A 21,064-nucleotide genomic window follows, 5' to 3' on the forward strand; every position below is an offset into this window, starting at 1 on the left:
TTATTTTATGCTATTTCACTGATCGTGCATGTTGAAATCTATTTTGCAATTTTGCATTATCAAATTTCTAGAGCTAAATTATGCAGATGGAATTGAAACTAAATTAACGTGGCACCAGGCTAATTTTTCATAAATTATATTTCAATTAAACATTAATATAATGAGCAATGAAAAAGTGCATGACATTACAGCAACAAAATGAAATATAAATGCAGGGTTGTTACAGAAATGTGCCTATGTTACACAAGCATTTACAGATTTCCTAGAATGCAAAGATAATCTCCGGCTTCTTTCCTCCACTACCAACCATTTCCTTGAACCCTTCTTCCTGTCCCCTCCACCCTCAACTCCACCAACGTCTGAGGAGCTTATGGGCATATTTGCTTGAGACCGAGATTGAGACCATTCATTCAGCTGCCTCTACTGCATCCCCCCCTCACCTTTCTCCTTGCCCACAAGTTAAACTTGTCCCCTGTCCTAGCCCTGAAACTACATATTTCTCCAGTTTCTATTGTATCTCCCCTCATGCCCTCTCTGAGCTCATCTTGTCCGTGAGACTCAGCTTGTGCTCACTTAACTCCATATTCTCGCTAAACTGCTGGACAATCCAACTTCCCTTCAATTCCCCCCCCGCCCCCCTTACTAGCTAACATTGTAAATGGTTCCCTGTCCTCAGTTACTGTCCCCCTCCCTTTCAAAACTGCCATAATCACCCCACTCATCAAAAAAGCACCTTTGAACCCCTTGTCATTACAAATTATTACCCCATTTCCAACCTCTCTTTCTCCTCCTAGGTCCTTGAACTTTCTTTTAACCTCCCAAATTGATACCCATCTTTCCCACAACTCCACATTTGCATCTTTCCAATCAGATTTCAGCCTGTACCACAGCACTAAGACAGCCCCAAAGTCACAAATGTCATTTTCTGTGACTGTGACCATGATTCGTTATCTCTCCTCATGCTTCTCAACCTCTCTGCAGCCTTTGACACAATCGACCACACCATTCATTGTTCAGCTGAGTGGTAGTACCATCGTATGGTTCCCCTCTAACTTATCCAATGGTAGCCAGAGCTTCGCCAGCAGTGGCTTCTATTCCCACTCCTGCACCATTACCTCTGGAGTCCTCCAAGGGTTTATTCTTGGCTTCCTCCTATTCCTCATCCACATGCTGCCCCTCAACAAAGTCATTGGAATGTATGAGGTCAGTTTCCACATGTACACTGATTTCACCCAGCTCTACTTCTTGACCCCTCCATTGCCCTTGTGTTGTCAGCCTACTTGTCCAACATCTTGATGATCTATAATTTTCTGTAGTTAAACATTGGGACTACCAAAGCCATCGTCTTTGGCCCGCAACTCAAACTACGCACTCTCACCTCCAATTCCACCCCCCTTCCCGGTTGCTGTCTCAGGTTGAAACCGACTGTTCAGAACCTCGGCATCGTATTTGACTCCGAGTTGAACTTCCAACCTTATAATCCTCTCCGTCACAAAGACCACTTACTTCTACCTCCGTAACATCGGTCGTCTCCACTACTGCGTCAGCTTATCCTGCTGCCAAAACCTTCATGCATTTGTCATCTCCAGACTTGACTATTCTAATGCTCTCCTGTCAGGCTCCTATCCTCCACCCTCTATATCTTCAGCTTCTCCAAATCTGCTTCATGTTTTTTAATCCGCACCAAGTTCTGTTCATCCATGACATCACTCCTGTGCTCACTGATCAACATTGACTCTTTGTTCCCCAACATCTCAAGTTTAAAAATCTCATCCTCATGTTCAAATCTCTTCGTGGCCTCGCCCCTCCCTATCTCTGTAACTTCTTCCAGCCTTACACCCTTCCAAGAACTCTGTGTTCCTCCAACTTTGGCATCTTATGCATCCACCATTCCCTTTGTCCTCCTATTGGAGGCCATGCCTTCAGCCATCTCAGCCCTCAGCTTTGGAAATCTCTTATTAAATTTCTCTGCCTCTTTTTTAAAATTTCTTCATTCATATAATGTGGGTGTTGCTGGCAAGGCTAACATTTATTGCTGATCCCTAATTGCCCATGAGAAGGTGGTGGTGGTGAGCTGCTTCTTGATCCGCTGCAGTCCATGTGGTGAAGGTACTTCCACAGTGCTGTTAGGGAGGGAGTTCCAGGATCTTGACCCAGCGGCGATGAAGGAACGGCGATATATTTCCAAGTCAGGATGGTGTATAACTTGGAGGGGAACTCGGAATTGGTGGTGTTGCCATGCGCCCTGCTGCCCTTGTCCTTCTCAGTGGTAGAGGCCGTGCGTTTGGGAATTGCTGAAGAAGTTGCTGCAATGCATCTTGCAGATGGTACACACTGCAGACACGGTGAGCCGGTGGTGGAGGGAGTGAATATTTAAGAGTGGATGGGGTGCCAATCAAGCAGGCAGCTTTGTTTTGGATGGTGTCGAGCTACTGAGTGTTGTTGGAGCTGCACTCGTCCAGGCAAGTGAGGAGCATTCTATCACACTCTTGACTTATACCTTTTAGATGGCAGAAAGGCTTTGGGGATTCAGGAGATGAGTCACGAGCTGCAGAATACAAAGCCTTTGACCTGCTTTTGTAGCCACAGTACTTATGTGGATGGTCCAGTTAAGTTTCTGGTCAATGATGACCCCCAGGATGTTGATTCAGTGATGGTAAAGGCATTATATGAATGCAGGTTGTTTTTGTATTTCCAGTTACAGGGGAAGGACTATTTAAAAAGGTAACCAAATCACACAAAGTTAACTTAATATATTTAAAACACTGTCTTTAGTATAGCGTGTCAGTTGGATAGATTTTGGGAGGTAAACCGATATATCCCCTATTTCCCCAGGAATGGGCTATTATGTATTTAATAGATGAATATCCCAGCAACATTACCACTTCTTATTAATTCTGTTCAATGCAACCACCTTAAGATAGCACCTGGAAATGTTTACATCAGAACATAAGGAATAGGAGCAGGAGTCGGCCACCTGACCCCTCGAGCCTGCTCCACCATTCAATAAGATCATGGCTGATCTGATCATGGACTCAGCTCCACTTCCCTGCCCGCTTCCCATAATCCTTTATTCCCTTATCGCTCAAGAATCTGTCTATCTCCGCCTTAAATATATTCAATGACGCAGTCTCCACCGCTCTTTGGTGCAGAGAATTCCATAGACTTACAATCCTCTGAGAGAATAAATTCCTCCTCATCTCAGTTTTAAATGGACCGCCCCTTATTCTGAGACTATGTCCCCTAGTTTTAGTTTCCCCTATGAGTAGAAATATGCTCTCTGTATCCACCTTATTGAGCCCCCTCATTATCTTCTAGGTTTCGATAAGATCACCTCTCATTTTTCTGAACTCCAATGTGTATCGGCCCAACTTACTCAACCTATCTTTATAAGTCAACCCCCTCATCTCCAACCGAGTGAACCTTCTCTGAACAGCCTCCAGTGCAAGTATATCCTTCCTTAAATATGGAGACCAAAACTGTATGCAGTGCTCTAGGTGTGGTCTCACCAATATCCTGTACAGCTGTAGCAGGACTTCTCTGCTTTTATACTCTATCCCCCTTTGCAATAAAGGCCAACATTCTATTTGTTTTCCTGATTACTTGCTGTACCTGCATACTAACTTTTTGTGTTTTGTGCACAAGGACCCCAGGTCTTTCTGTACTGCAGTATTTTGCAATTTTTCTCCATTTAAATTATAATTTGCTTTTCTATTTTTTTCTGTCAAAGTGGATAACCTCACATTTTCCCACATTATACTCCATCTGCCAAATTTTTGTCCACTCACTTAACCTGTGCAGATTTTTTGTGTCCTCACAATTTGTTTTCCCATCCATCTTTGTATCATCAGCAAACTTGGCTACATTACACTCGGTCCCTTCATCCAAGTCATTAATATAGATTGTAAATAGTTGAGGCCCCAGCACCGATCCCTGTGGCACCTCACTAGTTACTGTTTGCCAACCGGAAAATGACCCATTTATCCCTACTCTCTCTCTTCTGTTAGTTAACCAATCCTCTATCCATGCTGATATATTACCCCCAACCCCATGAGCTTTTATCTTGTACAGTAACCTTTTATGTGGCACCTTATCGAATGCCTTCAGGAAATCCAAATACACCACATCCACTGGTTTCCCCTTATCCACCCTGCTCATTACATCCTCAAAGAACTCCAGCAAATTTGTCAAACGTGATTTCCTTTTCATAAAACCATGCTGACTTTGCTTGATTGAATTATGTTTTTCCAAATGTCCCACTACTGCTTCCTTAATAATGGACTCCAACATTTTCCCAACGACAGATGTGAGGCTAACTGGTCTATAGATTCCTGCTTTTTGTCTATCTCCTTTTTTAAATAGGGGCGTTACATTTGCAGTTTTCTAATCTGCTGGGCCCGCCCCAGAATCCAGGGAATTTTGGTAGATTACAACCAATGCATCCACTATCTCTGCAGCCACTTCTTTTAAGACCCAAGGATGTAAGCCAACAGGTCCAGGGGACTTATGCGCCTTTAATCCCATTATTTTACCGAGTACTACTTCATTAGTGATAGTGATTGTATTAAGTTCCTCCCTCCCTATAGCCCCTTGATTATCCACTATTGGGATGTTTTTAGTGTCGACTACCATGAAGACCGATTCAAAATATTTGTTCAACATCTCTGCCATTTCCCTGTTCTCCTTTATTAATTCCCCAGTCTCAACCTCTAGGGGACCAACATTTACTTTAGTCACTCTTTTCCTTTTTATGTACCTGTAGAAGCTCTTGCTATCTATTTTTATATTTCATGCTAGTTTACTTTCATAATCTATCTTCCTTCCCTTTATCATTTTTTTAGTCGTTCTTTGCTGGCTTTTAAAAGTTTCCCAATTCCTCTGGCCTCCCACTGGTCTTGGCCACATTGTATGTCCTTGTTTTCAATTTGATACCATCCCTTATTTCCTTAGTTAGCCATGTATGATTATCCCTTCTCCTACAGTCTTTCCTTTTCATTGGGATATAGTTTTATTGCGAGTTATAAAATATCTCCTTAAATGTCTGCCACTGTTCATCAACCGTCCCATACTTTAATCTATTTTCACAGTCCACTTTAGCCAACTCTGCCCTCATACCTTGGTAGTCCCCTTTATTTAAGCTTAGGACACTGCTTTGAGATCCAACTTTCTCACCCTCCAACTGAATTTGAAATTCAACCATGTTATGGTCACTCATTCCTAGAGGATCCTTTACTATGAGATCATTTATTAATCCTGTCTCATTACACAGTACTAGATCTAGGATAGCTTACTCCCTTGTTGATTCGCAGTGTACTGTTCAAGGAAACTATCCCAGATACACTCTATGAACTCTTCCTTAAGGCTACCCTGGCCAGCTTTCTTTGTCCAATCAATATGAAGGTTAAAATCACCCATGATTATTGCCATTCCTTTATTACAAGCCTCCATTATTTCTTGATTTATACTCCGTCCAACAGTGTAGCAAATGTTAGGGGGCCTATCGACTACATCCATCAGCGACTTTTTTTCCTTATTATTTCCACCCACACTGATTCAACATTTTGATCTTCAGAGCCAATATCGTTTCTCACTAAAGCACTAATCTCATTCTTTATTAGCAGTGCTACCTCACCTCCTTTTCCTTTCAGTCTGTCCTTCTGAATTGTCAAATGCCCCTGAATATTTAATTCCCAGTCCTGGTCACCTTGCAACCACGTCTCTGTAATGGCTATCAGATCATACCCATTTGTATCTATTTGTGCCGTTAATTCATCTATTTTGTTACTAATGCTACATGCATTCAAATAAAGAGCTTTTAAATTTGTTTTTTTTAACCATTTTTTCCTGCTTTGACCCCACTTTCTGATTATGTTTATACATTCTGTCTCTTCCTGGCATACTCTCGTTTCATTTCCCCCAGTGCCACCCTGCTCGCTTGCCTTCACCTTATCCGTTGACTTTTTTAATTTCCGCTCACTTGAATCCTCCCCCTGCCCCCCCCCCACTTATTAGAAAAATGAAAAAACAAGTGTAATACCCACAATGTTATTTTCCTAACCGTGCTGTTGAAATTTTTCTGATTCCAATTCTTGGTTTGTTGGATGTGGATGCATCCAGACTATGTGGAGAGAGTTAAACATTGTTGTTATAATATTGCAAGTAGGTTGCAAGAGGTCTGAGCATGTCTAGGAAACAGTAAAGTCCTGCTTTTAACTTGGGGGGGCAGGTGTCCTGTCCCTCCCCTTGATTCTTGGTGTGAGGACCAGACCATTTGAACTTCCGCAGCTCATTTAAATTTGTCTGCACTGTCTCCTGCCCAAAGCTAGGAGTGAGTGATGTAGGAGCCAGCGGGTGGGAGTGGAGAAATCTGGCTGAAGGGGAACCCCCCTGGGTCCCAATGGAACGATCCTGGACATAATGTGAGTGGGGGTTTATCAAAAGATCTGCCGGTGATAGGAGAGAGAAAGCAGGCGAGGCTGGGGAGGCTTAATGATTCCTTGCAGAGCCCAGGGGAGTACACATGCTCGTGTTATCTCACAAGAAATACTCCCAAACATTTTTTTGAGTGACACTTACCATGGCCTCTTCTGGCCGCTCTCACTCCCTGCCACTAGGTTTCACTGGCGCGTTTGATACGATTTGGGCCTCGCGCAATTTCAGGTTAAAATTGCGTCACAGCACTGGTGATGTCATTAAACTATGACTTTCACATTTTAATTAACAGGCCTGTCTGTCATGAGCAGCCTCTATGCTGCAGGAATTCTGGCAGTTAACATGGCGGGGGCGGGAATGCACGGCTTGCATCCGGCCACCATTTTGCAACTCGTTCACACCATTCCTGCCCAGCGAGCAGGGTTAAAATCAGAGCTTAAGCCTACTTGTGACAATACTCAAGGGTTTAGTCTAAAACAATTTTTCAAGGTGCACACAGATTACAGAAAAAATAATTTATAAACCTAACTTTTGTCCAAGCTGTAGTTACATCATATTTGGAGAAAAAAGGTTAAATTCAGAATTATTGAATTTCCTTGGTAACATTTGAAAAATGTTCTTTCAATCACATAACATCTGTGGAATTGATATTCTTTCCATTTTAAAGTTGAATAAATATGCCTTAGAATTATTAATACACAAGGAACCATAAAGAGTATCTTATTTTTCAGTATTCTGTGGATAAACTGTGAACTGCTATTTTTATTTTGAATACAATATAATCTTATCCATTTTCCAGAAGTTTGACCAAGATAGCAAAAGCTAATTCATGTTATTCATAGTTTCCTTTATAAATTTTGCTGAAAGGATATGTTTGAAAGTCACTTCAATGTCATGCTGCATGTTGGAGTAATGCAAACCTAATCTCCTTTGCATTAATATGTTTACACTACAAAAGGTAATCTGAATTGTCATTACTCTAAAATGACATCAGATTAAAAGTGTAATTGGGAACATTACTAATTAGAAATGTCCTTGAGGCTGAATTTAAATACAGTCGTGTTTATGTTCTGTAGTTTACTTTGTAAAAGAATGTTCAGAGTGGATTAGCTAAATTCTTCAAATGCTATTCTTTCGGGGTCTGCAGATGCAATTTTGTGATGTAAACATTCTATTTTTGATGTGTACCATGGCATTGCATTAAGTATTTTAGCTCCAGCACACACACTATCACGGTAATACTGTATCTCAAGCCGAACATCTAATGAAACAATAATGATTAGCCAGAGTTCTATTACTTTCCCATTGCCAGTATTTCAGTTCCATTTGAATCTAAAGCCTATCAACAAAACATGGGCAAATTGCAGTAGAGAATTTGCTGTTCTAAAACTCTCCAAAAAAACGATGGTATTGATATGGCATTCAGTTGTTTTTAGTGGGATAAACATTCTAATTAGATTTCAACAGTCTACTGAATGGGAGGAAGGAAGTACGAAACATAATCTGTTTTGTTTTTGTTGTTTTATATCAATCAGTATTTCATCAAATTCTGCAGGGAATAATGGATACCCAGGCATTATTACCAGGCAATAACCTCATCAAGATATCTTAGATGATAATAAAATTCAAGAACGAAACTTCATTTTACAACCGACATCTGAATCATAAGATGAGGTGAAATCTGCAGTTACAGCGGCATTTCTGTGTCAATATAAAGCTATTTTGGATGCGTTTTGAGGTGAAAATGGCAGCATAATTTCGATACAAGATCCCAGTGTGATGAGCAAGCACTCTATAGCCAAGCAGTGTGAAACGCCTGCACAGGAACTTTCTCACATCTAATTGAGATCAAACCACTGTAATATAACTTGGGAACTTTTAAACACTGTGTATGGATTTATTTTAGTGTTGTGAGCCCACTTACACACTCTTGTCCAAACATTTGCAAGTTTATTGAGGCTGATTTTACTGGATGGATGCTCAGCTAGCATTATAAATACAGTCTGGTGGCTGTGCATCACACTTCCCAGATCTGAGATGGGTACCTGCAGTATAACTGCAGCCTAACACACAAACCTGCTTTTTTAAATATAACCTCTGTGGAGGTGGCGTTTTAATGTCTCTGCTTGGTATCAGGCACTGCTGAGCCAGGACTCTCCATTCTTATGACCTTGCTGAAGAATTGTAACGTGTTAACTGCAGGCATAATGAGTAATAATTTGCTACTTACATAGAAATTATATGTTATAAAATAATCACTAAAGTAAAAATGAAAATGTTGAAACAATCACAGTTATACAATAATTATAATTTTAACTAAATATGCTGCACTAGAACGAGATTACTGAACTGGATTAACAGAATAGTCAAACAATAAATTAAATCTGCTGATTCAAATATTGTCATTTTGAACTTATTTGTGAATACTTTCGATTAGCTCAAGTTCAGATGATTTAAGATTCAGAGGTGCATGTCAGATAAATGCAGTTCAGAGAGCACATTTTCTCTGTGCAGTATCATTTTTCATATCATGGAACCAACAAGGGAACAGGCTATTTTATATCTTGTATTGTGTAATCAGACAGTGTTAATTAGCAATCTGTAAGATTTCTAAATCTCTGCATTTAAGTTCGACAGTGAGACGATTCCTTTTAAAACAATTGGAACAGTTTATTAAAAACACACACACATGCACATCAGCAGTCGTCAGTTACTTAGTTACAACAGATACAATGAGGTTATAATAACAAGCGATATACGTTACTTCCCTTTGGCTGGCTGATTTGAACACACGGCTTGCTGTTTTGGCTGGTCTTCAACAGGAGGTCTTGTGCCGCGTGTCCAACAGAGACAGACAAAGATCTTTGGCTGAGTTCTTTATACCTCACAAAACCATTGTCCCTCAGAAAGCCTCAGGATTGGACCTTGGTTCCAGGACAGTTCCTTATTGGCTCTCCTCACACATGTGGCTGTCTGGCCTGGCTCAGCCATCTCTTGATTAATTTAAATGGCTTTCCAATACACAAAAGCCATGCGGCAGCTCCGTGGGCTTCCATTTTGTTTTTTTCAAAACTCAGCCCATGCTGGCAACCTGTGGGCTTTCATTTTGTTTCAATACAAACAGGCCTTTCTGTATAATCTACATTTTTAACATTTATACATACACAAAATCAATTTTAATCATTAATAAATACTTTTATTCTTACAAGTCTCATATTCTTACAACTCTTGGGCAGAGTGATCATAATATGATAGAATTTCACATTATGTTTGAGAGTGACTTGCCTAAGTCCAAAACTCGAGTCTTATACCTATTTAAGTTTGAGAGGCAAGTTGGCTAAGGTAGATTGGAAAAATAGATTAAAAGGTATGGCAGTAGATAAGCCGTGGCTAGCATCTAAAGAAATATTTCATAATTCTCAACAAAAAACATTCCATTGAGAAACAAAAACTCCACAGGAAACGTGATCCATCTGTGGCTAACTAAAGAAGTTAAGGATTGTATTAGATTGAAAGAAGAAGCTTATAATGTTGAAGAATAGTAGTAAGCCTGAGAATTGGGAGAGTTTCAGAAACCAGCAAAGGATGACCAAAAAATTGATAAAAAGAGAAAAAATAGAATATGAGAGAAAACTATCCAGAAATATAAAAACGGATTATAAGAGCTTCTACAGTATGTAAAAAGGAAGAGAGTAGCCAAAGTAAATGTTGTTCCCTTAGAGGCTGAGACAGGTGAAATTATAAAGGGAATATGGAAGTGGCAGAAAGGTGAAACAAATATTTTGCATCTGTATTCACAGTAGAAGACACAAAAATTATACCAAAAATGGTGGGGAACCAAGGGTCTAATGAGGGTGAGAAACTTAACATAATTAATATAAGTAGAGAAAAAGTACTAGAGAAACTAATGGGACTAAAAGCTGACAAATCCCCGGAATCTGACGGCCTACATCTGAGGGTTCTAAATGAGGTGGCTGCAGAGATAGTGGACGCATTGGTTTTGATCTTCCAAAATTCCCTAGATTCTAGAATGGTCCCAGCGGATTGGAAGGTAGCAAATGTAACACCGCTATTCACAAAAGGAGGGAGAGATAAAATAGAGAACTACAGGCCAGTTAGCCTGACATCAGTCATCGGGGAAAAGCTGGAATCCATTGTTAAGGAAGTGGTATCAGAGCACTTTGAAAATCATAACATGATTAGGCAGAGTCAACATGGGTTTATGAAAGGAAAATCATGTTTGACAAATTTATTAGAGGTTTTTGAGGATGTAACTAGCAGGGTAGATAAAGGGATACCAGTGAGTATAGTACATTTGAATTTTCAAAAGGCATTCAATAAGGTACCACATAAAAGGCTATAACACAAGATAAGGGCTCATGGGGTTGGGGGTAATATAGAAGCATGGATAGAGGATTGGGTCACGGTCAGAAAAGAGTAGGGATAAACGGGTCTTTTTCAGGTTGGCAAGTTGTTCTAGTGGGATGTGGCAAAGATCAGTGCTGGGGCTCAGCTATTTACAATCTGTATTAATGACCTAGCTGAAGGGACTGAGTGTAATAAATCCAGGTTTGCTGGTGATACAAAATTAGGTGGGACAGTAAGCTGTGAGGAGAACACAAAGAATCTGCAAAGGGATGGAGTATAATGTAGGGAAATGTGAGGTTATTCACTTTGGTAGGAAGAATAGAAAAACAGAATCTTTTTTAAATGGTGAGAAACTTTTAAATGTTGGCGTTTAGAGAGATTTAGATGTCCTCGTGCAAGAAACACAGAAAGCTGGCATGCAGGTACGGCAAGCAATAAGGAAGGCAAAATGGCATGTTGGCCTTTGTTGCAAGGGGGTTGGAGTATAAGAGTAAGGAAGTCTTGCTACAATTGTACAGGGCTTTGGTGAGACCACACCTGGAGTACTGTCTCCTTATCTAAAAAAGGATATACTTGCCTTGGAGGCTGTACAACAAAGATTGATTCCTGGGATTAGAGGACTGTCCTATGATGAGAGATTGTGTAAAATGGGCCTGTACTCTGGAGTTTAGATGAAAGGTAATATAATTGAAACATACAAGATTCTGAAGGGGATTGACAGGGTAGATGCAGGGTTGTTTCACCTGGCTGGAGTTTCTAGAACTCGGGGGCATAGTCTCAGGATAAGGTGTATGCCACTTAAGACTGAGATGAGGAGGAATTTCTTCACTCAGAGGGTTGTGAATCTTTGGAATTCTCTGCCCCAGAGGACTGTGGATGCTGAGTTTTGAGTATATTCAAGGCTGAAATAGATAGATTTTTGGACTCTTGGAGAATCAAGGGATATGGAGATCGGGCGGGAAAGTGGAGTTGAGGTCGATGATCATCCATAATCTTCATGAATGGTGGAGCAGGCTCAAGAGGCCGTATGGCCTACACCTACTCCTATTTCTTAAGTTCATATCACTCAAGTTATGGTAGTTGATAGCTGATCACAGCACCAAATTTTGTGGATTTTCAAAAATAAGTTTTAATAACACTTTAGATTAAGTGCTTCAATACCATGGACTAGCATTCCTGTCTTTGCTAATTTTAGTGAAAAGGTAATCTCAAACATAAAATAGTGAAATTCCACTACCCTCCTCCCTCACTCACCTAATGCTTCTTTGCTTCTAGGTTTGTGTCCTGCCAGATTTATCGAATACAAAATGTCCTCTTTTAGGTGTCAGTAAAGGTCTTAAGTGAAATGGCTACGGGCAGCCTTAATCCAGCTTCTAAATCCATATTACAAAACATCCTTTAATTTGGCAAAGAATTCAAGACTCTCTAAGGATGAAAGTTGAAAGAAAATGAAAACATCCAGTAATATAGTAGCTTTAGGTTGAAATAAATTTGAAGGGCATTCCAAAATTGAGAAGATTTGATACTGACACCAAGTATTAAAGTAGAACAATGTTCCACTCCTTAATACTGACATCCTATATTTGGAACCAATTTCAGTCACTATTCAGTCGGGGAAAAACATATGGGACTCTTTCATCCCTCGTTCTCTAGGGTCTGTGTGCATCCACTGTTGCTGGTGATATATATAAAGGTTAGTAGGTAGTCTTGTAATACTTAATGGGTGAATGTAGAAGGTGAGATGTGTATAATCACCTCACCTCAGAATTGATTTTCATCTACTTCTTTGTGAATACCAAGCCACAAGACTTGGAAAGACCTCAAATGTGGTCCCCAATTAACAATTTTCATTTATGATGCTCAATAAAACTTCATTTATAAGGCTGATTTAAGAACCACACAAAAAATGATGTTATAGCAATGGTGCTGCTATAAATTTGGGTCGAGAAATTTGTGGCTGCCACGAAAGTTGCCAGTGTCACTGCGGCCTCGCGTTAATGGCCGTTGAAAATGGTCGCGGCGGTACAAGAGAAAAATTTGCACTGGGGACTAAAGATTTTTAGCCCAAGGCTAACTCACCATGTAATGCCCTCCTGGTGCCGATAATGCAGGAATCGGTAGCGAAGTTGCCGTCCAGAAGCAGTGTTCCATCTTCCAAAAGCCTCTAGAAGCGAGGCAATGAGTTTGCTAAGCATGTGGGACATTAAAAGGGCCATGCATTAAAAGGGCCTTTTGAACTGATAAAAATAAAAATGAAGCTTTTAGCTATTACTGTCTTTTAATAAAAAAAACATTAAAAAGAAATCCAAAATAGGAGTCTTCAGCTCTCAAAGCGGAATTCTCTCCGCACCTTAACAAATGGGAAATGTGCTTCGGCACTAATACAAATGGCTCAGCGAACCAGGGAAGGGGCACCCAGGGTCTCACACGCAGCAATCCAGCTATGTGCAAGGGATCAATACAGCAAGAGAGGTCCTCTTCACACAGGGGCAGGAGACCCTCCAGAAAGAATGATATGAGACCACATCACCGAGGCCATCACTGCCAGCAGTGGCACTCCCCCCACCACCACCTGGTTCCAGTGCTCAAAGAAGCTTCATGACCTCAGACCACTGGTCAAGATCAGTGAATGCATCTTCAAAAGCTGTCTCCTACCAACTGAATCACTCGCCTTGCACACTTCTCAATGCATAACTTCCACCGCCCCCCCCCGGCCACCCCAATCAATCTGTACCAATCTCGAGGCACACCTCCTATTCCTAGCCTCATCTCGCCCCCTTGGAGGAGACGGAGCAGGCCATTCTTGTCAGGGGCATGGCTGAGTTCTTGGCCAGCTGCGGGGCAGAAATAATACGGTCTCCTCATATGTATCCTCCTTCTTGCATGCACCTTTTGTTTTCACGTCCTTCCCTCACCACAACTCCACCCTCGTGACTTCCTCATTTCACACACTGCCTGCCCAGCCAGTAGTTGACCAAGAAGAGGGAGAGGAGAGTGAAGAAGAAACACAGTCACCCGATTTCACAATCCCAGCCACCAGCTCCTCAAGGTCAGCAGCCTTCCACCAGCCATGCTGCAACCACTGGGGTAGCACTGCATGACATCAGTAGGATAGGCAAAGACACACACAAGATAGTCAGTAAGGGATTGCATAAGAGTGATGAGTTGATTTCTTGACGTCATATTGGATAGATTAATGTATAAAGTTGGATCGAAAAGTTTGTTTTGTGGTGGCGTTTATTTCAGCATTGTGGCCAAGAGGATGCTGTGACAGAAAGTAAGGTCACTGGTACTGCAGACGGATGATTCCATCCCAGATATCCCAGACAGAAAGGGGTGTCCTGACCTGCGGACTATTGCAGCATTTTCTGTCTTCTCAGAGGCCTTCCTTTACCATCTGAAGCCTTGCAAGCATCCAGCAGCACTCCCTATACACTTACAAAACTTTTAACATGTATTGCAGCAAGCCACTACTTCAATAAAATTTTAACAATTCAGTCCAAAAGCTTAAATGCAAACTTACCTGAAAGATGTGTGTGTCCCTTTAAGAGGTGCTGACAGTGCCTCTGTGAGTCTGCTGAATGCTGTGTTTTCATGGTGAGCTTAGGGCTTAGCACTAAGATCCAAATTCGACGAGGTGACATTAAGACGGCGTTGCACGCCAACTGGCATGACCTCTCCCTGATTCAAATTTTCAGGGTCACGCTCTTACCGGCAGCGCTGCCGGGCCTCTGAAAATGGCGGATGCTGCGGGACCCGCCACCAGCTACCGAATGAGCGGCGGCTGCCCTCTTTTCGCTACTGTTTCACGGTACGGGTGGTGTAAAGCTCCTGAACTTTTAGCCCAAAGCTTTAAAAAATGGTTTCATTTTTGTTCAGGTTACCAATGTGCTCTGTCGGAGGTTGAGGTACTGATTATCTTAAGGCAGATGGTTGGGGATCATACTATTGCCATTTTATACACTGGTTACTTGGCAGCTATAAGTAGAGTAGCTAATCTGAAATTGGCTATTTATTGGAAATTAATTATTTTGAATATATAAATATGATTAATGTGTAATTGAAGAAATTTTCAAACTGAGTATTGCATTAAAATTTCTATTAAACGCTGAGCATTAGAATTTAATCTAAATGTAACACAATGGGCTGGATTTTGCTCTCAGCTGTGAATGAACGGCACCAGCCATTCATTACACTTGCAATTGCCCACAGACTTTTGATATGATTTTACACTGGAACTTACTGTCATTAGAGAGCTAAAACGGCAGATGTTTCAATGTTTTCGCACTAGGCGAGCTTCCCATCTCGAACATGCCAACAAAGAGAAACAGAGGCCAGGATAGAGGAAAGGAAAGGGAAAATGTAAGGGCACATTCTCTGATGCTGCCTTGTCACACCTCCTAGCAGCCAGTTACAGCAGCAGCACAGGCTGGGGAGCAGGTCACCTGTGCAGCCTTGCAGCTGGTGCAGAGAGATCTAAAAGAGCAAAGAGGAAAACAAAATGTGTGATAACATTACTATTCAAAGGTTATGTTGCATGTTTTCCAGGTTTCCCTTGGACTGGTTCATGCCCGTGCTTCACACATTATCTGGCCCCCCAATCGTTGGATGAAGTTACAAACAGACCTCCCTGAGAAGCGAAGGCCTTTGATGTCTGAGAACGATGATGAGCCTGTGGATGAATCATCAATTTAGCAAGTTTCTGAAGAAAAAAAGAATCCAGCACGAAGCTGCGTTCACCCAGCAGCTGATCTCATAGGAAAAATGCATTGTAATGTTCCGTAACATTGTACATTTCAGACACTGGGATTTGCCAAAGCCATGGACTACTTCTCTTCTATAGTGTAAAGCTTACTATCACACAGAGACCAGGTTTATCTAATGCTTGCCATTGTTTCCCCTGTTTTTGTTGCATTTTTTTTCCCATGATTTCACTGTTTATTGAGGCAGAATTTAGGAGGAAGTGTCAATGAAAGAGTTAATTCCAGTGACCTCCCAAAGACACCAATTCCATTTTTCCAAATAAACCATTAATAGACATTTGATGTTATTGAGATGATGTAAGTCTGGAACTAATAGATTAGGGCCTGGAAATTCCTGAGGCACACTTCACCAGCAGAAGATTACCATTCCCACCCTTCCTCACCCAAACCCAGAGACCTGGGGGCAGGGTCATTTGCATAGCTGGGGCGGCCTGAGTCCACCCCCCGCCCCCCACCTTGAAAGAACACGGTCCTCCAGAGACCCAAATAAGCCAAAATATATATTTTTTAACTCATCTGCTCCCACTGGAACCACTGTGACTAGAAAAAGTAATCGATACTCTCCAGGTTTGGGTCCTTCAGAAGACCTCGAAGGCATTCACCCCAAGTCTCAATTGGCAAGAGTTCCCATGACACAACCCCCTGATGTAAAGGAAGTGGATTTAAGATATGCCCATGGCCCTCCCTGAATGGAAGGTCCAGTCTATATGTGTATCAATCCCAGCCACATCAGGATCAGATCCAAATTCTGCCTACCCCCCATCCTGGGAATACAATAAAATGTTGTTCCTCTCCAGTCCCAGGAATTTCAGGGCCTGGGTTTTTTTGGATGGATTTGGTTGAAGCCAGTTGTAAATACAAGGTCCTTCCATTTCTGTGGCCTAGGTCTAAATCCAACCTATAATTCATAGAATGAATATCTCCTCTCTCTGCTGCCTGTAAAGATCCATTTTTTTACAGTTTCAATCCAGTACTTCATGGCTGTAGGTTCACAGTTCACAGCTGCCTGTTGTTCACATTAAATTTGCACAAATGTTGACATCTTATAAAGAGACAAGATAGGCAAGTGTGGGAAGTAGATGCATGAACACTGTCTTTTGAGATTAATGTTGTTGGAACAGAATTGAAGGAGTTTTACCTTCTATGAAACATGCCAAGAACATAAGAATGAGGAATAGGAGTAGGCCATCTAGCCCCTCGAGCCTGCTCCACCATTCAAAAAGATCATGGCTAATCTGGCCGTGGACTCAGCTCCACTTACCCGCCCTCTCTCCATAACCCTTAATTCCCTTATTGGTTAAAAATCTATCTATCTGTGATTTGAATACATTCAATCAGCTAGCCTCAACTACTTCCTTGGGCAGAGAATTCCACAGATTCACAACCCTCTGGGAGAAGAAATTCCTTCTCAACTCGGTTTTAAATTGGCTCCCCCGTATTTTGAGGCTGTGCCCCCTAGTTCTAGTCTCCCCGACCAGTGGAAACAATCTCTCTGCCTCTATCTTGTCTATCCCTTTCATTATTTTAAATGTTTCTATAAGATCACCCCCTCATCCTTCTGAACTCCAACGAGTAAAGACCCAGTCTACTCAATCTATCATCATGAGGTAACCCCCTCATCTCCGGAATCAGCCTCGTGAATCGTCTCTGTACCCCCTCCAAGGCTAGTATATCCTTCCTTAAGTAAGGTGACCAAAACTGCACACAGTACTCCAGGTGCGGCCTCACCAATACCCTGTACAGTTGCAGCAGGACCTCCCTGCTTTTGTACTCCATCCCTCTCGCAATGAAGGCCAACATTCCATTCGCCTTCCTGATTACCTGCAAACTAACTTTTTGGGATTCATGCACAAGGACCCCCAGGTCCCTCTCCACCGCAGCATGTTGAAATTTCTCCCAATTCAAATAATATTCCCTTTTACTGTTTTTTTTCCAAGGTGGATGACCTCACATTTTCCGACATTGTATTCCATCTGCCAAACCTTAGCCCATTCGCTTAACCTATCTAAATCTCTTTGCAGCCTCTCTGTGTCCTCTACACAACCAGCTTTCCCACTAATCTTTCTGTCATCTGCAAGTTTTGTTACACTACACTCTGTCCCCTCTTCCAGGTCATCTATGTATATTGTAAACAGTTGTGGTCCCGGCACCAATCCCTGTGGCACACCACTAACCACCGACTTCCAACCCGAAAAGAACCCATTTATCCCCACTCTCTGCTTTCTGTTAGCCAGCCAATTCTCGATCCATGCTAATACATTTCCTCTGACTCCACGTACCTTTATCTTCTGCAGTAACCTTTTGTGTGGCACCTTATCGAATGCCTTTTGGAAATCTAAATACACCACATTCATCGGTACACCTCTATCCACCATGCTCGTTATATCCTCAAAGAATTCCAGTAAATTAGTTAAACATGATTTCCCCTTCATGAATCAATGTTGCGTCTGCTTGATTGCACTATTTCCTATCTAGATGTCCCACTATTTCTTCCTTAATGATAGCTTCAAGCATTTTCCCCATTACAGTTGTTAAACTAACCGGCCTATAGTTACCTGCCTTTTGTCTGCCCCCTTTTTTAAACAGAGGCGTTACATTAGCTGCTTTCCAATCCACTGGTACCTCCCCAGAGTCCAGAGAATTTTGGTAGATTATAACGAATGCATCTGCTATAACTTCCGCCATCTCTTTTAATACCCTGGGATGCATTTCATCAGGACCAGGAGACTTGTCTATCTTGAGTCCCATTAGCCTGTCCAGCACTACCTCCCTAGTGATAGTGACAGTGATTATCTCAAGGTCATCCCTTCCCACATTCCTGTGACCAGCAATTTTTGGCATGGTTTCTATGTCTTCCACTGTGAAGACCGATGCAAAATAATTGTTTAAGGTCTCAGCCATTTCCACATTTTCCATTATTAAATCCCCCTTCTCATCTTCTAAGGGACTAACATTTACTTTAGTCACTCTCTTCCGTTTTATATATCGGTAAAAGCTTTTACTATCTGTTTTTATGTTTTGCGCAAGTTTACTTTCGTAATCTATCTTTCCTTTCTTTATTGCTTTCTTAGTCATTCTTTGCTGTCGTTTAAAATTTTCCCAATCTTCTAGTTTCCCAATAACCTTGGCCACCTTATACGCATTGGTTTTTAATTTGATACTCTCCTTTATTTCCTTGGTTATCCACAGCTGGTTATCCCTTCTCTTACCGCCCTTCTTTTTTACTGGAATATATTTTTGTTGAGCACTATGAAAGAGCTCCTTAAAAGTCCTCCACTGTTCCTCAATTGTGCCACCGTTTAGTCTGTGTTCCCAGTCTATTTCAGCTAACTCTGCCCTCATCCCACTGTAGTCCCCTTTGTTTAAGTATAGTACGCTCGTTTGAGACACTACTTCCTCACCCTCAATCTGTATTACAAATTCAACCATACTGTGTTCACTCATTCCGAGAGGATCTTTTACTAGGAGATCGTTTATTATTCCTGTCTCATTACACAGGACCAGATCTAAGATAGCTTGCTCCCTTGTAGGTTCTGTAACATACTGTTCAAAGAAACAATTCAGTATGCATTCTATGCATTCTAAACATGACTTGGTAGTACTTAATATTGACATTGGGTAACAAAAGGGAATAAATCATCCATTCTCCAACACTGACACTCTATATTTGGGCAGAAAATCCACTAAAGGTATAAATGTTAAAAATCAGTGGCACAATTGAGGAACAGTGGAGGACTTTTAAGGAGCTCTTTCATAGTGCTCAACAAAAATATATTCCAGTGAAAAAGAAGGGCGGTAAGAGGTTTTGTCACGTCAGAGCAGATAATAACTAGACTCCACTGCAATACTTTTTGTTCTAATATTTTAGACAACTACTTCACTTCAAGGAAAATGCATATATTTCTGTTTCTCACCAGCGTAGAATTTAATGGCCCTAAAGGGCAGTATTTGATATACTTGACTCAAAAAGACAAATAAATCAGAATGAGCCCTTTTAATTTTTACTTCAAAATAATCACAACGATTAAGTGCGCCACAGGCGATTCACAGAAGCATAATTCTTCAAACAACAACACTTCCCTAATCTAGCAGCTTCTGAATGTCAATAGCATGTAAGAGGACTTGCAGGCTCCCAAGTCTTGATTGTATTTAGTCTGGACCTTGGCCAGAGTCAATATTTATATAAGTTGAAGGCTTGTTGAGTTAGCAATATCTGTATTGTAGGTGGTGTGAATGCAATTTATTAATATGTATTTCTATTTTCATTCAAAACTCAGTGCAACCCCCACCACCCCTTCCTAGTGGGTCAATATATAAATCCATCACTTGCCATGGCAGTACTTCATACAGACTGGAAAGATTCCAGGCTTGATCCCTGTGATCTCAGCTGGCAACAGCTGTGCAGAATTGATCTCAACATCATTCGGGAAAGGAAAATAGCAATCAGGATTCCTTTGTCAGACTGTTGTCCAGCAATCCCTGCTGGAAGTGTGCATGTTGGATGATAACACAATCAAACCTGGCTATGGTAGTACCCCATGTGCTTCATGCTAACATGTGAGCTGTAGGCTCCAATCAAGAAGGTGCTTTTTTAGCTAAGTAACTGTTTTAAATGCGTTTTAATTTTTTTTAATAGGAATTGGATTTAAGAAGTAAACTCTGTGGCAAACCGTTAACAAAGCCTTATCCCGGAGAATTCCTTAAATGTTATTTTCTCATTAGGTAGCAACTGAACCATAGGAGTTATGATGGTAGTATAAATGTTCTTTTGTGCTGTCATGTTTCGAACAAAAAATGGCATATACATGGAAGTTGCGCCAAATCTTTTTTTTATAAGAAAGACAAGGACAATGCTGGTAATTATATTTAAAATAATTGGTCTGGGACACACCAATGTAGGCTATTTATTTGATATAAAGTATGTATTCAAACTTTAAAACCTGTTATTTTAATTATATATACGTTGTACTTGACATTGCATTCTTTCTAGAAACTTTAAAAGTCCTTCAAGTGGTTTGACGGTACATATGTTGAATTTCCCTACTCAACTTATTCGAACATCTTTTTTGCTACTTTTTGGGCTGAGCTGCTCATTGAAGATGAGAAGGACATGCAGCAGCAGCACCAATTCGCTCCTCGCTGGAGAAGTGCACCTCCTGTAGGCCAATCATGGACAAGTTTATAGCATGGCCACCCAACTCAAGCAGCAGTATTGAATTAATGTGGGAGCATAAACTAGAGTTAAAAATAACTAAGGTCCTTTCAAAAGTTAAAAAATTATTAGCAATATAAATGTTACAAGTACAGATTAATAAGTCCCTAATATGCAAAGTATATATTCTATTGAATAGAATTGTTAAAGTGAGAAGTAGCAGCATTGGAAGATGAGAACAAATAAGAGTGTGTCTGTACAAAGTATTGATCTTGAATAAAACATGAAGTTTGCTTTTACTTTGTCTAGAGCTGTTAAAGACATTGCCACCCTGACTGACCCTAAAGCG

The 21,064-nt window shown here is 41.0% G+C and overlaps 1 protein-coding gene across 4 annotated transcripts in view; it reads left to right on the forward strand.

The window, feature by feature from the left end:
- The window catches only part of immp2l (inner mitochondrial membrane peptidase subunit 2), a 735,610-nt gene extending 716,317 nt beyond the window's left edge, over nucleotides 1-19,293 (forward strand). For 3 of the 4 annotated variants that reach the window (XM_070900391.1, XM_070900390.1, XM_070900392.1), the window contains one exon: nucleotides 15,349-19,293. In XM_070900391.1, coding sequence (XP_070756492.1) covers nucleotides 15,349-15,495 — 147 coding nt within the window. In that variant the 3' untranslated portion in view covers nucleotides 15,496-19,293. Of the gene's footprint in view, nucleotides 1-7,967; nucleotides 8,019-15,348 lie in introns of those variants that run through there. The other variant, XM_070900393.1, reaches the window with a different exon arrangement.
- Nucleotides 19,294-21,064: the final 1,771 nt, after the last annotated feature.

Source organism: Pristiophorus japonicus, chromosome 15 (assembly GCF_044704955.1).
Source record: "Pristiophorus japonicus isolate sPriJap1 chromosome 15, sPriJap1.hap1, whole genome shotgun sequence".
In the NCBI taxonomy this organism is placed as follows: domain Eukaryota; kingdom Metazoa; phylum Chordata; class Chondrichthyes; family Pristiophoridae; genus Pristiophorus; species Pristiophorus japonicus.